The following is a 13,361-nucleotide window of genomic DNA, read 5'->3' as shown; positions in this document are numbered from 1 at the left end:
GACCAGTCAGCTGGAACAGAGGAACACAAGTCACCACAAGTTGTATCCACACTTTTCATGGTGTTTGAAAAATGTTTTAGTTTGAAGCCTCTCGGACTGGAAGGCAACATTTATTTTTAAATGGATGAACGCAGTTAAAAAAAAAAAAAAAAAAAAAGTTTTGAAATTCTGTCTTTGCTGTTTTATTACAATGAACCATAAACACAAAATCCATGCCAGTTCAGGAACATTCACATTCACACGTATAGTTCGTCAATATCTATACCTTCAAATAAGTCTACCTCATTAATATTGAAGAAAAAACACTTCCTGACCCTGACTGGATGGTATACATGTCTTGCAGATTATAAACTTGCTTAACAATTAAAACACATGAAGATGACTGCATTTGTACGGAAGCCAAACAATGCCGTGATTGAAATTATTTCTTTCTTAATGCCTTTATCTCACAATCACAATTTAAATATGTAGTAATCACAATAAAACGAAAAGGCCCTCCTCTTGAGATAATTTATATTTTTATATCAACAGTAGAGGAGGAAGCACTCAGGTCCTCTCCTTAAGTTAAAGTAAGAACATCACAATAAAAATTCTCCACTTCAAGTCTGCATTTAAAGTTACTTATCATCAACAAAATGTACTTAAAGTTTCAAAAGTTAAAGCACTCATTGCAGAAACGTTCCTCCATTTATGTGATAAAACTATTACAAAATGCAATATGCGCGTGTAAGTAGCATTTAACTGTGGTAGTGGGTCAAAGTGGAGATGTACACTGTATGCCGTTTAATCTGTTGCATCACATTTTCTCCCCAAAGTTTTGTGTGTCAGTTCTGAGTTTGTGAATTAACAGTACAATACTACCCTCTAAATTAGTGGAGCAGACGTAAGTGGCATGAAATAGATAGATAGAAAAAAAAGCACACTAAACTTCATCAAAATCATACTTGTGCACAGGACTTGAAATGATGTAATTTGTTAAATTCCATCGCTGGAAATCAAGCAGGAATCAGCGTTTTGTTTTCTGGTGATAAGATAAATTACCCCACTATCATGAGAAAATGAGCTTTGTTTTCTCGAGATAACGAAATAATTAACTCGTGATTTTCAGATAATGGAGTTGGGGAAAAAAAAGAGTTGCAAACTCGGACCATTTTTGGCTTCCGTACATTTGTTCAGGATTGTGATGTAAAAAAGGTTGAACAAGTTTGGCACATTCCCATACTATTTCCAAACAGGTACAGGTAAGACAAGAGGAAATGAAAGTGTTCTGTCAAAATGAAATTTGTATAACCCTTAAAGCCTAAATATGTCTCAGCCTACATGTATGCAGACCACCTGTTTTTGTCTCTGTTTGTTCTTCACCTTCCTCTGCTCTTCTCCAAATGATTCTTCTCTCTGTCCATGAAATGCCACATGCTCTCCACCCACAGAGTGTCTATCCAGTATCATCTGCCAAGACACCAAGTCACCATCATCTATCAAGGTCCTGCCCTCCTTTCACTCCCCACTCTCTATCCCTACCTGACACGCACGCTTTCCTCGTCCGGCTCTCCTCCCATGCTCCGTGCCTCGTCCTCTTTTCGACCTCTCTCTGACCATCCTTTCACACCCTTTCTTTTCTGTCAGTCATCACTTTCTCTTTCCTTTTGTTTCCTCTCTCTTGTCACATTAACTCTCTTTTCATGTCTTTTATCTTTCTCCCTTGCCATCTCTTCTTATTCTCACTCTATTCGCACCTTTCTCCTGACTTATATGACTTTCATCTCTCTCTCTTTTTTTTAAGATACAAGTAGAGTGACACTGGGGTGATTTGTGTGGTGCAAACACGACACAGATTTCAAACAGTTCATATTTGCAATGCTTGAAAAGCTACAAGTACGCAGAGATTGGACGGCATTAATGATCAGAGAGGAAGACAAAGCAAAACAAAAGCACTGAGCCTGATTTTTGTCAAAATTATCCAGCCGTGAAACATGATGAAGTGTGGCCTGCATGCTCTGAGGCCCTGATAAGATTTGGTTAGAGAGGATTATTGTGACACCAATGTTCATTTAATCAACTTCAGTGCACTTAATGTGAGTGGCTGTGAACACTTGCATCAGCAAAATGCTTTGGATGTAAAATGTAAATGAATCTGTCACTAAAAGCTCGAGCTGTCTTGCTTTCTCTTGGTTTTGCGGTGGGAAATTGTTTATGTAAAAACTTCTGAGGCTACTGTAATAAAGGAATGCTGTGATTCAGATAGAGTAATGCATATACACGCACGCACGCACGCACAAACACACACACACACACACACACACACACACACACACACACACACACACACACACACACACACACACACGCACACACACACACGCACACACACACACACACACACGCACACGCACAGATCTGGTGCTGCAGAGAGGAATATATTAGAATAACTTACACACTCTGCCCTCTGTTTAGAGCAGCCTTTGTGTCCAGAATAACATCAAAGGACTATTTATACTTCACTGCTTTCCCTTTGTGCTGTCAGCAGACAAGGCAGTAGAGATGTGTGCATAGAGAGAGAGAGTGTGTGTGTGTGTGTGTGTGTGTGTGTGTGTGTGTGTGTGTGTGTGTGTGTGTGTGTGTGTGTGTGTGTGTGTGTGTGTGTGTGTGTGTGTGTGTGTGTGTGTGTGTGTGTGTGTGTGTGTGTGTGCGCGCGCATGCATTACAATGTTGGCAAGGAACAATGTAACCTTTTGCCTTGTGGATGGTGTCTTGCACTTTGAATTTGTCTATGAGAACGTTGCGTGTGTGTTTCTCACCGTCTCCGATGATTGCCAGGATGGCCAGGTCCACCTGTCGTTTCCAATAGGATCCTTTTTGTAAAGCAATGCCATAACCAGTGGTGGCGAAGATGTACCTGAACACAAGTGCACACACAAACACACACGCGCACGCACATGCACACAAACATATTTTAACCTTTAAACAAATATTTTAACCTTTATTTCTCCAGATGGTGTCACTGTGAGTAAAAACTTCTTCAAGGAGATACCTCATGCATAATGATGCACATAAATGTCATGAAGAGAAAAATCAAGGTCACAGATACACAATCAAAATCACCAAAATACTGCACAAATCTTACAGGGTAAGTTCACCTCTTAAGACAATACTCAGATTACTTATAATAGCAACTGAACAGTAAGAAGTGGAGATGGAGGACAAAACCCACAGGCCTCATTAAAGTTTAGCCCAGGCTAATACTGGGCTTAAGCTCTCTGGAAGACACTCACTTTATTTGTTTAATTCAAAGTTAGTTACTTTTTTTAGTGAGCAATCCCGTTTGGTTTTCTATCCTGTTGCTGCAGCAACAAGAACACACTGTGTGGGAAACAGAAAGAACAACTAAAATGTACAACCATGTTTCCAAAAATGTTATGATGCTGTGAAAAATGTAAATAATAAGAGAATATCATAATTTGCAAATCATATAAACTCATTTTGAAAATGTACCAAAGAAAAGATATCAAATGTTGAGTTTGACAATTGTGATTGTTTTATGAAAAAGATATGCTCATTTTGAATTTAATGGCAGCAACATGTTTCAAAAAAAGTTGGGACAGGGGCAACAAAAGACTGTTGGTCCAGACCTGTCAGACATTTCACCCATAGAAAACTTTTGGCGCATAATCAAATGAAAAATACGACAAAGGAGACCGTGAACTGTTGAGCAGCTGAAATCCTATATCAAGCCAGAATGGGACATTCAACTTTCAAAACTCCAGAAACTGGTCTACTCAGTTACCTAACGTTTACAGAGTGTCGTTAAAAGGAGAGGTGAGGCATGTCCCTGTCCCAACTTTTTTGAGACATTTTGCTGCCATCAAATTCAAAATGAGCATATATTGTTTTCATAAAACAATACAATTTCTCAGTTTCAACATTTATGTGTTGTCTTTGAGCTATTTTCACTTCAATTTGGGGTTTATGTGATTTGCAAATCATGACATTCTGTTTTTATTTACCGCGCTGCAACCTTTTTGGAAACGGGGGTTGTACTAAAATGACAGTAGAGCAGTTTTTGCACAGAGCGGTGACTGGGGAGTTTGTCTTCCATCACTTGCACTGGAAATCCCTTTAAGAAGGAATCTCTTTGCAGCAAATATGGATATAAGAAACAACTGCAATGACAATGACACTTTCAGTGTACCAATAGGCTTGTGCTCTTTTAAGACAGACTTGAAAAGATGTTCCCAATATGTCAAACCTTTTATGAGTGATGGCACAAATCTCTGTCCAACAAATAAAATATTTCAGATTCAATGTGTCTGTGCAGTAAAAGCCTCAAAAAACATTTGAAAGCCTGTCTTTTACACAACTTCACACAATTGTTTGGAAGAAAGAATGACAGGGTTACCCAAAAACAGCAAAGAAAATCAACAGTAAGCGCTCCAGTTTAATGATTTCAGTGTGAAGTCTAAAGCCAACGGCCCAAGTGCATTTAGGCCGTGTCACAGATCCCTTTAACGGCCGATAATCTTAGTGCACAGTAAGGCGCATGGATCAAAGCAGTTGCACTTAGCCTCTTAATTAAATCATTGGTGTGTTTTAGCTGTAACCCAAAATATATATATTCAAAGGTTCATCTGCAATTGCCTTTAAGAGCCAGATGTTCTTGTACCTTGGTGGATTGCTATTATAAAAGCAGATTTAGTAGCAGGAAAGAACACTTATCTGCAGAAGAAACAGATCTGCTCAAGTGCAGATTGATGTTCACAATAATGATCTTTCACATTACAATCTTTTTAAATTACATTTTTGCTGCATGTCTTTGTGTGTGTACCAAGCTGACTGTAAGCTTGTTGTGCACCCTCCTATGTCGGCACATATTATTGTCTAGATAATATGCCCTTAAAATAACACTAAAATCCTGTGTAATTGACTAAAGACCAGGTTTCTGTTGGCCAATAATGAAACTCAAGATAGCAATGCGCCAACAATGCACCAAACCACACCGCATTTTAAGACTAGCATGCCAATGGGCCAACATATAGCTGCAAGTACATTTTCTATTTAAACAACGTGGGCACTGGATGGGAAAATGACAACTGGGTCACTCTGAAAGTTGCAACAACACTCGCGCTGCATTTAGTGCTGCTCTGCTTTGCTTTCTTATAGAGTTGTAGCTTTAGTTACCCGCTGCCAATGGTCACCAGCTTACATCCCTCGTCCCTGCCGGCCATGTAGTTCAACACTGCAGCATCATAGATGAAGGCATCCAGTTTGCTGTGAAGGAAGAGAGAAGAGAACAGGGGGAAACAGATGGAGGGAGTGGATGAAGACAAAATGTGAGGGGTTTCACATTTTTTAAAGAGAGTGAGTGAGAAGTGCACAGAAGGAGACAGAAAGCAGAAGAGGGGCTTATTTTTCAGAATGCGTTGTTTGCAGATCAATTGTGAAGTGTTAAATCATCTCCAATAGGATTGCAATCCAAGCGTAACCAAACACACAGAGGACACAGTGGGGAGTGGCGGCGGTTCAATACAGCACGCTTCACTGATGATAGGACCTTGGAGGCACATGGACAACCTAAACAAACTTCAGACAGACACAAACATTTACACTGTCTCGCTCTCTTCCTGCTCCTGTCCACACACACACACACACACACACACACACACACACACACACACACACACACACACACACACACACACACACACACACACACACACACACACACACACACACACACACACACACACACAGAGAGTCATAAATAACTAGGTTGCAAAGTGGAACGTAAAAAGATCCCAGACTCAGACTGACATTTCCAATGTAACTGATGCCGTCACTAACCACTGCTCTCGCACTATCTCAGTGTCCGTATACCTCACACACACACACACACACACACATACACACACACACACACACACACACACACACACACACACACACACACACACACACACACACACACACACACACACACACACACACACACACACACACACACACACAGAGCCCTGCTAATAGTGCAGTGACTGGCTGGCATTTACTGAATGTCAGATCCAGCCCTCTAACGGAGGCTCACAGACGATAGTTTAGCTGTGTAATTAGCTTAACCCAGCACCGGCTCCATCCACATGCAAGCTGTGTGTCCAATCATGTGGGGAACCAGGAGGGCGTGTCAGTGTGTGCGATCGGGCAGATAAGGCAGTATGTGAGCATGGACTTGCCTGCATGTTTGTAGACACCAACCAGATATACTGTAGCTCTGATGGCTTGGAGAAGGTTCCAGCCACCGCTGATCTGTCACACCTTTATATCGGTCAATGAAACGTAGCAGCACAGATTTCTGTTCCATCTATATCTTTGAATGTCATCTGTAACATGGTGAAATTATCACTTACTGTGACTCTGAATCCGGTTCAAACTGAGTGATTTTATCTATAGACTATGCACTGCTGTGGCTCACTGACACGATGATATTTGCTCCTGTGTAAATGGAGCAAAAGTAAAAAAAAAAAAAAACAAAACATTTTGGTGTGGATGTAGAATAGGTATTGAAATTTGGTAATAAATCACAATAATTTTTTTTACTGGACCAATTTGGTCGGTGTCATAAAAGTACCATAGTTCGGTATCTGGTCCTAATCAATTTTATAAAACACATTTTAACGTACAGACAGGTATGGGGCCAAAAATGTGGATGAAATGAGTGAAATGAGGTGTTCTAATGCAAGATTTACCTCAATGGAAAACAAGTGACTTCATCTTTGTTGGTGGGGCACTCAAACACATACTGCTGTTGCTCACTGACACAATGATATTTAATTCTGTGAAAATAGTGCAAAAGTTATGCGTTTTGAAAAGAAAACCTGTTTATGTGGATGTAGCGTAGGTGATGCTAAATATTACCGAACCAATTTGGTCGGCGCCATATAAGTATAAAATTTCGGTACCCAATACTAATTAATGTTTTAAAATCAATTTGAATGTATGGAGATACCTCGAGTCCCCAGTAGAAATTTGCTTTAAAAGAGTGAAATAAGGCAGTCTAATGTAAGACTTCCCGAGATTTAAACCAAGTGATTTTATCTACCTGGTGGGTCAAGTAAAGTCCATGTATGAGAAACCTGCTCTGGCTCACTGACTGCTGAAATTGAATCCTGCATAGAAAAGCTTATGTGGGTTAGTGTGGATATAGCCTAGAATTTAATTTAGTACCGAATGACAATGCATTTTCTGACATTATATAGGATCGAATCAATTAGGTCGGTGCTACAAAACTATAGAAGTTCGGCACCCAGCCCTACTTTAGATTGACAAGAACACTGTGTCATTAAAACTCAAAGGATAGTATTGGTATGGAAACAGGTGAGAGAGATGATGAACTACAAACCTGTCATGTTGAAGGATGATATGCAAAGACTCTTTGGGTTGAATCTCTGAAGTCTCTGGAAACTTACCGCAGATGTAAAACCTCCTCTGCTCCTCTTCCATCTACATTTGAGTGTCAAGATGTAGATGCTGTACAGTGAAATGTTGTTAACAGTATCCTACCTTAATTGTGCTTTTAAACATATTTGACTAGTAAATGGAGGATGTTGAAGCAAAGGTTAAGGTAACTTCATTGCCAGGCTACCCTGCAACAGATACGAAGGCAACACTTTAATGTCATCAAAGAATGAATGAACATTCGTTAATTTACATCATATTTCTTTAGTTATATAGAAGAAAAAAAATCAAATCTTAGCTGGTATTGTGTGTAATTTAGGCCCTGAAATGTAATCAAATCAATTTAGCTCCCCTGGGCATAGTTTTCGCTCCTTGTGGCTGTAACAGATTTTACGTGTAAAGCCTGTCAGCATTATGTGTGATCACAGCTAATCCAGCCATCGAGCCTCAAATAGCTGAACGCTGCAGTGTTGCTCATCTGCTAATACCACAGAATAGAAATATCAATGAGGGTATTAGAGGCTGTGCACACATATACATGAGCGTGTGTTTGTATTTCTACGCATTCAGCTGATGACCATGTAGTTTTACTTTACTTAAATACTTGTATGTATATGTTTGCTGCATGTTAATATCACAGGAATGTGCAGCCGGGAGTATTATGGATGCTGGAGAGGTTTAAGCTGTCTTTGCGTGTTTACATGCAGTTATGACTTATAGATGAGGGATAATGATCTTAAAAACATAACTGCATACAAATCATGGACAATGAATTATATTCTCATATGTTACGTGTGTATTTTTTAATATTATTTTTCCCTCTTTGATCTCCTGTGGGACAGTCTGTCCTTTGAGCGAGGAACTCTGATTGGATCCCACTCCACTGCTATTAACCAATCAGAAATATCTTCTCACCAACCTTATGTCCTCTTCCATTTTTTTTCTCTCTCTCCTCCCATATCTGTATTCCCTGTCCCTTCTCTGTCTCTCTTCCTTTTCCCCTTACCCTTCCTTTTCCATTCCATTACCACTTTCCTTTTCCCGAGTCTCTCGACATATTCATCCTGCCCCCCACCCTTCCTTCATTTACCCCAATCAGATATTTTGCCCTTGGCCTCCTACTCTGCCCCCCTTTCCCTCTTTCCCCCCATGTGATAGTGTTATGAGAGTCAACCCTCCTCGACTCCTTCCTTTTCTTTCCACCATCTTTACCTTCACTTTTTTATCCACTCGACTGTCCTTGGTTAGCTTTGTGATAACCCCACCACACTACCCCACATTCCCCTTACACACACACACACACACACACACACACACACACACACACACACACACACACACACACACACACACACACACACACACACACACACACACACACACACACACACACACACACACAAAGACACCATCAGTCCCACTATAGAGACCAGTACTATAAATAGCTCCTGCTGTTCTCAATGAGGAAACCCATTCATTGCCAGCCTCAGAGGACCTGTCTCACACACACACACACACACACACACACACACACACACACACACACACACACACACACACACACACACACACACACACACACACACACACACACACACACACACACACACACACACACACACACGAAAAGAACAATCACAGATGTACAATTACACACTGAGCTACAGGTGAATCTTTAAACATGAATGATTGGTGTTACTCACAAACACCCAGACACATGCACAGTGTCTCTTTACCCTGTTTTGAGGCTGACGAGTGCATCCACGACTCCAGTCTGATGGTACTTCACCATGTACTGGTGCATGGCCGGGTAGTTCTTCCTGATGTTCCTCTCCGTGGATCCGTTCGGGACGGTCCCGAAGCGGAATGGAGGCGAGTACGCGTAGGGGTTCTGAAACTGTGGCGGAACGACGGACAGGAAAAAGCGAAGGTTCAGTATCAACACAGAAAGAAGGAGCAAGAGACAACACACATTTCAAAATATGTGTGTGTGTCTTACTGTGCATGTGAGTGGTCGCCTGTTAAAAGGATATCAGTCACAAAGAAGAAATGGGCCTTCCTATGATTCACTTAGCGCTTTAATGGTTTCATTGAGGTTTTGTTCCCCATTTAAAAAAAATCTAGGCTTGATTTTCACGAGACCTTTGAAGAGGACATCTTTGTTACACAGTCTCCCTCTCTTACTTCTCTTCCCCGAACTGATTTTCTTTTCCTTTGTTAAATTCTGCCATCATTTATCGCCCCTCTTCCCCTTTCCTCCTCTCAGGTATAATCTAGTCAGTGTATCAGCGTACAGGTCAAGACGTTTGCAGCAGTGATCTTGTCGCTGTGGTAACAAGCCTTACTCAGCGCCAGAAACCCACAAATCCTATCAATTACAAGTGTGTATTATGATATCTATTCTGAGCACATGGTGTGTGCGTGCGTTTGTGTGTGTGTGTGTGTGTGTGTGTGGCACGAAGGAGTGATTTCACTCCATATTATCGAAACAGTTCTACTGCGTTACATATTAAATATCTACGTCTGTTTTGCTTTGCTGTTACATCTTCATACAAACACAGCACTGACTCAGCGTATCGACAGCACATTAATGATTGTACTAACATATCATTAGCACAGCTGTTCTGTTCTGTCTGTTGATCAGCCATGAAACTCATCTGTTTGTTTGTTTGTTTGTTTGCTTGCCAGAGTCTGCGCTGTTTACGTGAACTACTTACATCATAAATGTGTCTACATGAATATTTCGCCATGCTTATACATATTGGATCTGCCTGCGTACACGCGCATCTCGATTGTATAATCAGGTCAGGGTGAGGACGCGTTGACAAGTCAAACTCCACTGTGCATGTGTGTGTGTGTGTGTGTGTGTGTGCACGCATACGTTAGCGGTGATGTCACAGTGGCAGTGCGTGTGTCAGCGTGACAAGCACTAGCCCCTCAGGAAACGCACTCTCCTCACACAGTCCTTGCTATTGTTTCACTCTCTTCCCTCATCTTTCCCTCCTTTGTGCCTCTATTAAGGTTGAGCAGGAGCTTTAAGGTCAGAGGAGGGTAAGTATGGCATACGGGGGCGTCGCTGTTTCGTATCTACGGGGCCGACTGGGCAAATGCAGATCGGGAGAGCGCTCTTCTGTTCTTGCTGGATAATTACCAGTGAAGGGCTTTTTAAGAAGCGCGCCAGCTGCTGCTAATGAAAGCTCAATGTGGAGATGATGAGGGAATGAAAGAGAAGAGGCAGGAGAGGGTCGGTGCCCCAACCAGGTGGAGATAAGGGTACTCACTGAGTGACCAACAGCAGGCCACTCTCACAAAATTGCAAAATGCAGATTGAGATTCTGTTTCTTCTTCTGTGACTTTTAGTGCTTTAGTTTTTTTTTGTTTTAAACATCTATAGGGGCCTTCAAATGTACTGTATAAATAATACAAAGAATATCCAGTGGCTACAGGTGAGCAGCCCTAGTTAAGATAGTAAATGACACCAGAAAACATTTAGATGCCAAAAGGTCTCCTCATTGTTGGTACTACTTGGTCTAAACACTGCTTTTGTTACAGTTAGTTACACAATTCTTTAAAATAAACTGATAAATCACTTTGGACTGTCAGGTACTGTTTTTAACAGCCGCAAACTAAAAACACACCTCTTCCGACTTTACCTTGAATAGGAGAACTTTAGTAGCGCTTAAAATGGCACTTACTTTTAGCACTTTGTAGTTTGGCTTTCTTGAAGAAAATTGTATTTTCTTGATTCTTGTTGTTCTGGGTTTGTACCCTCATGGTTGAAATGCACTTATTGTAAGTCGCTTTGGATAATGGCGTCAGCTAAATGAAATGTAATTCACGGGGTTTCCTTCTTTCCTTCTGGCAGAACAATCTCTGTTGAAATTGATAACTTTTTCAAAACCTCCAAATTAATTTATTTTAGGGCCACTTATTTTTTATACAAGATAACCAGTGACACCTCTTTCTATAGGTATGCGGATGACACAGTTTTATGTTGCAGCTTCGCCTGATGATACAGGTCCAATTTTCTTTGAAAATGTATTTTAGATATTAACGCCTGGATGTCACAACATTTCCTCCAGCTCAACTACGATACAACTAAAATTCTAGTCATAAGTTCTAAAGCTCAGAGAAAGAAACTAGTGGAAAAATTAACTTCCATAGGACACCCTCCAAACCACCAAGCAAGAAACCTTGGTGTGGTTGTGGCTGAACTTTAAAGCGCATGAGGGGTTTTTTTTTTCTCGAAATCGTTTTTTATCACCTGAAAAATAAAGTGTCTCAAGTCTACAGTGTGACTATTTCACTCTCAGTGACTCTGAGAGACTGATGCAAGAGCAGGCTGGACTGCTGTAATACTCTCCGATCTGATATTCCCCAAAAAGTTAAGTTCAGAACTATGCAGCCCGAGTGCTGACCAGAACCAGAAGTATAGAACATATTACACCCGTCTTAAAGTCCTTACATCGGTTGCCTGTCAGTTTCTATATTGATTTTAAATGTATTTTTCTTTATTTTAAAGCACTTCACAGTCTTGCACCAGCATATACCTCTTAATGTTGACAGTGTATGAACCTGTACAACCTCTCAGGTCCTCTGGCACCAGTCTTTTAGTTGTACCAAAGTGGAGGACAAAACCTTTGGTGAGTCAGCTTTTAGCTGGTCGGAGCCACTGGAACAGTCGACCAGAAGATCTGAGAGCAGCTTGAAGTATTGAAACCTCGAAACGTAAACTTAACACATACCTCTTCAGCCTGGCCTTAGATTACAATGGTTTGTATGCATTTTTCTTTTCACTTATTCCATTCACATTTCAAAATTGTATTCTATTTTTCTATTCATTATTCTTACATATTTTATTCCTCTTATCTACTTTATTTATTATTTTATCCTCACTCTTATTTAACCCTATTTTATTTTTTTTTGTATTAATATCTTAGCTTTGAATCTTTTTTATTGCATTTTAGTGTCTTCATTCTTATTCTTGTTTTGTCTTTATTTTATCTTGTTTTTTCATCTAGTTTTATTTCACTTGATTTTACTACTCTTGCTGTTATTTCAGCTTTTATATCTATTTTGTTATATTTGTATCACCTATTTTCTTGTGTGCATTGGCCTCAAACTGTTTTAACATTGTTTTTCTCTGTTCATGTTGTTTTCAAGAGTCTCCACTTGTCTGTCCTGTTATCGGGCTGTCAATCGTCTGTGAAGCACTTTGAACTGCACAAACCTGTATGAAAGGAGTATATAAACAAAGTTTGATTGATTGATATGACAATAGTGGATATCAGAATGAAATATCACTTTCAAACCTTTGAGGGATCCATATTACTTACCTCACCTCATCTAGCCTCATCTCTAACTGTGCAGTCTACTCCTTTAGCCTCTCTCATTTTGCCTGTGGCTCTTTCCCAGGCCTCATTTGTTCTGTTCTCGCTACCCACTCGATTTCCTTATTATGCAAGTTCAGTTGATTCTCTGTGTCTCACTATTTGTTCATGTTATGTGTGTATGCATCTGTGTGTGAGCTGGGCTCTGGAGACTCTAAATCTACATACCATGTATGTCTCTTGAAGCTGGGGTTCCAAAGATCCTTGTTTGTGGTTTTTTTGCTTTTATTTGGTATTAAGCAGTACAGTCATAGTGTCAGATATAGTTTGACTTGTCAATTAGCTTCCCCTCGCCTATGAGTTGTTTAAATTGGATTTGTCTTTGTGTCTTCAACAATTTTGAAGCTGTTCTCTCAAACTGAAAACAGTTGAAGAGCTACTCTTTAAAAGCAATCCTTGGTCCAAGTCATATGACAACAATGCATTTTTCAGCATGTTTGAATGCCTTCAGATATAATGTGCCTGCTCTGAAGGGCTGCCACAGGAGCACTACAGGAGGTGCATCAATCACACCACTGCAGGTGTATT

General features: G+C 40.3%; 1 protein-coding gene across 2 annotated transcripts in view; it reads right to left on the bottom strand.

The window, feature by feature from the left end:
* The window catches only part of grin2aa (glutamate receptor, ionotropic, N-methyl D-aspartate 2A, a), a 163,800-nt gene that overhangs the window by 9,633 nt on the left and 140,806 nt on the right, over nucleotides 1-13,361 (bottom strand). For both annotated transcript variants that reach the window (XM_069710002.1, XM_069710000.1), the window contains 3 exons: nucleotides 9,180-9,340; nucleotides 5,176-5,265; nucleotides 2,799-2,896 (listed from right to left, as the gene is read on the bottom strand). In XM_069710002.1, coding sequence (XP_069566103.1) covers nucleotides 2,799-2,896; nucleotides 5,176-5,265; nucleotides 9,180-9,340 — 349 coding nt within the window. The remainder of the gene's footprint in view (nucleotides 1-2,798; nucleotides 2,897-5,175; nucleotides 5,266-9,179; nucleotides 9,341-13,361) is intronic.

Source organism: Brachyistius frenatus, unplaced genomic scaffold, assembly GCF_029030835.1.
Source record: "Brachyistius frenatus isolate BFR_SWC_R1_liver_20210118 unplaced genomic scaffold, ASM2903083v1 Contig_88, whole genome shotgun sequence".
Taxonomy (NCBI): domain Eukaryota; kingdom Metazoa; phylum Chordata; class Actinopteri; family Embiotocidae; genus Brachyistius; species Brachyistius frenatus.
The sequence above is the reverse complement of the archived record's forward strand: the minus strand, read 5'-3'. Positions and strand labels throughout refer to the sequence as shown.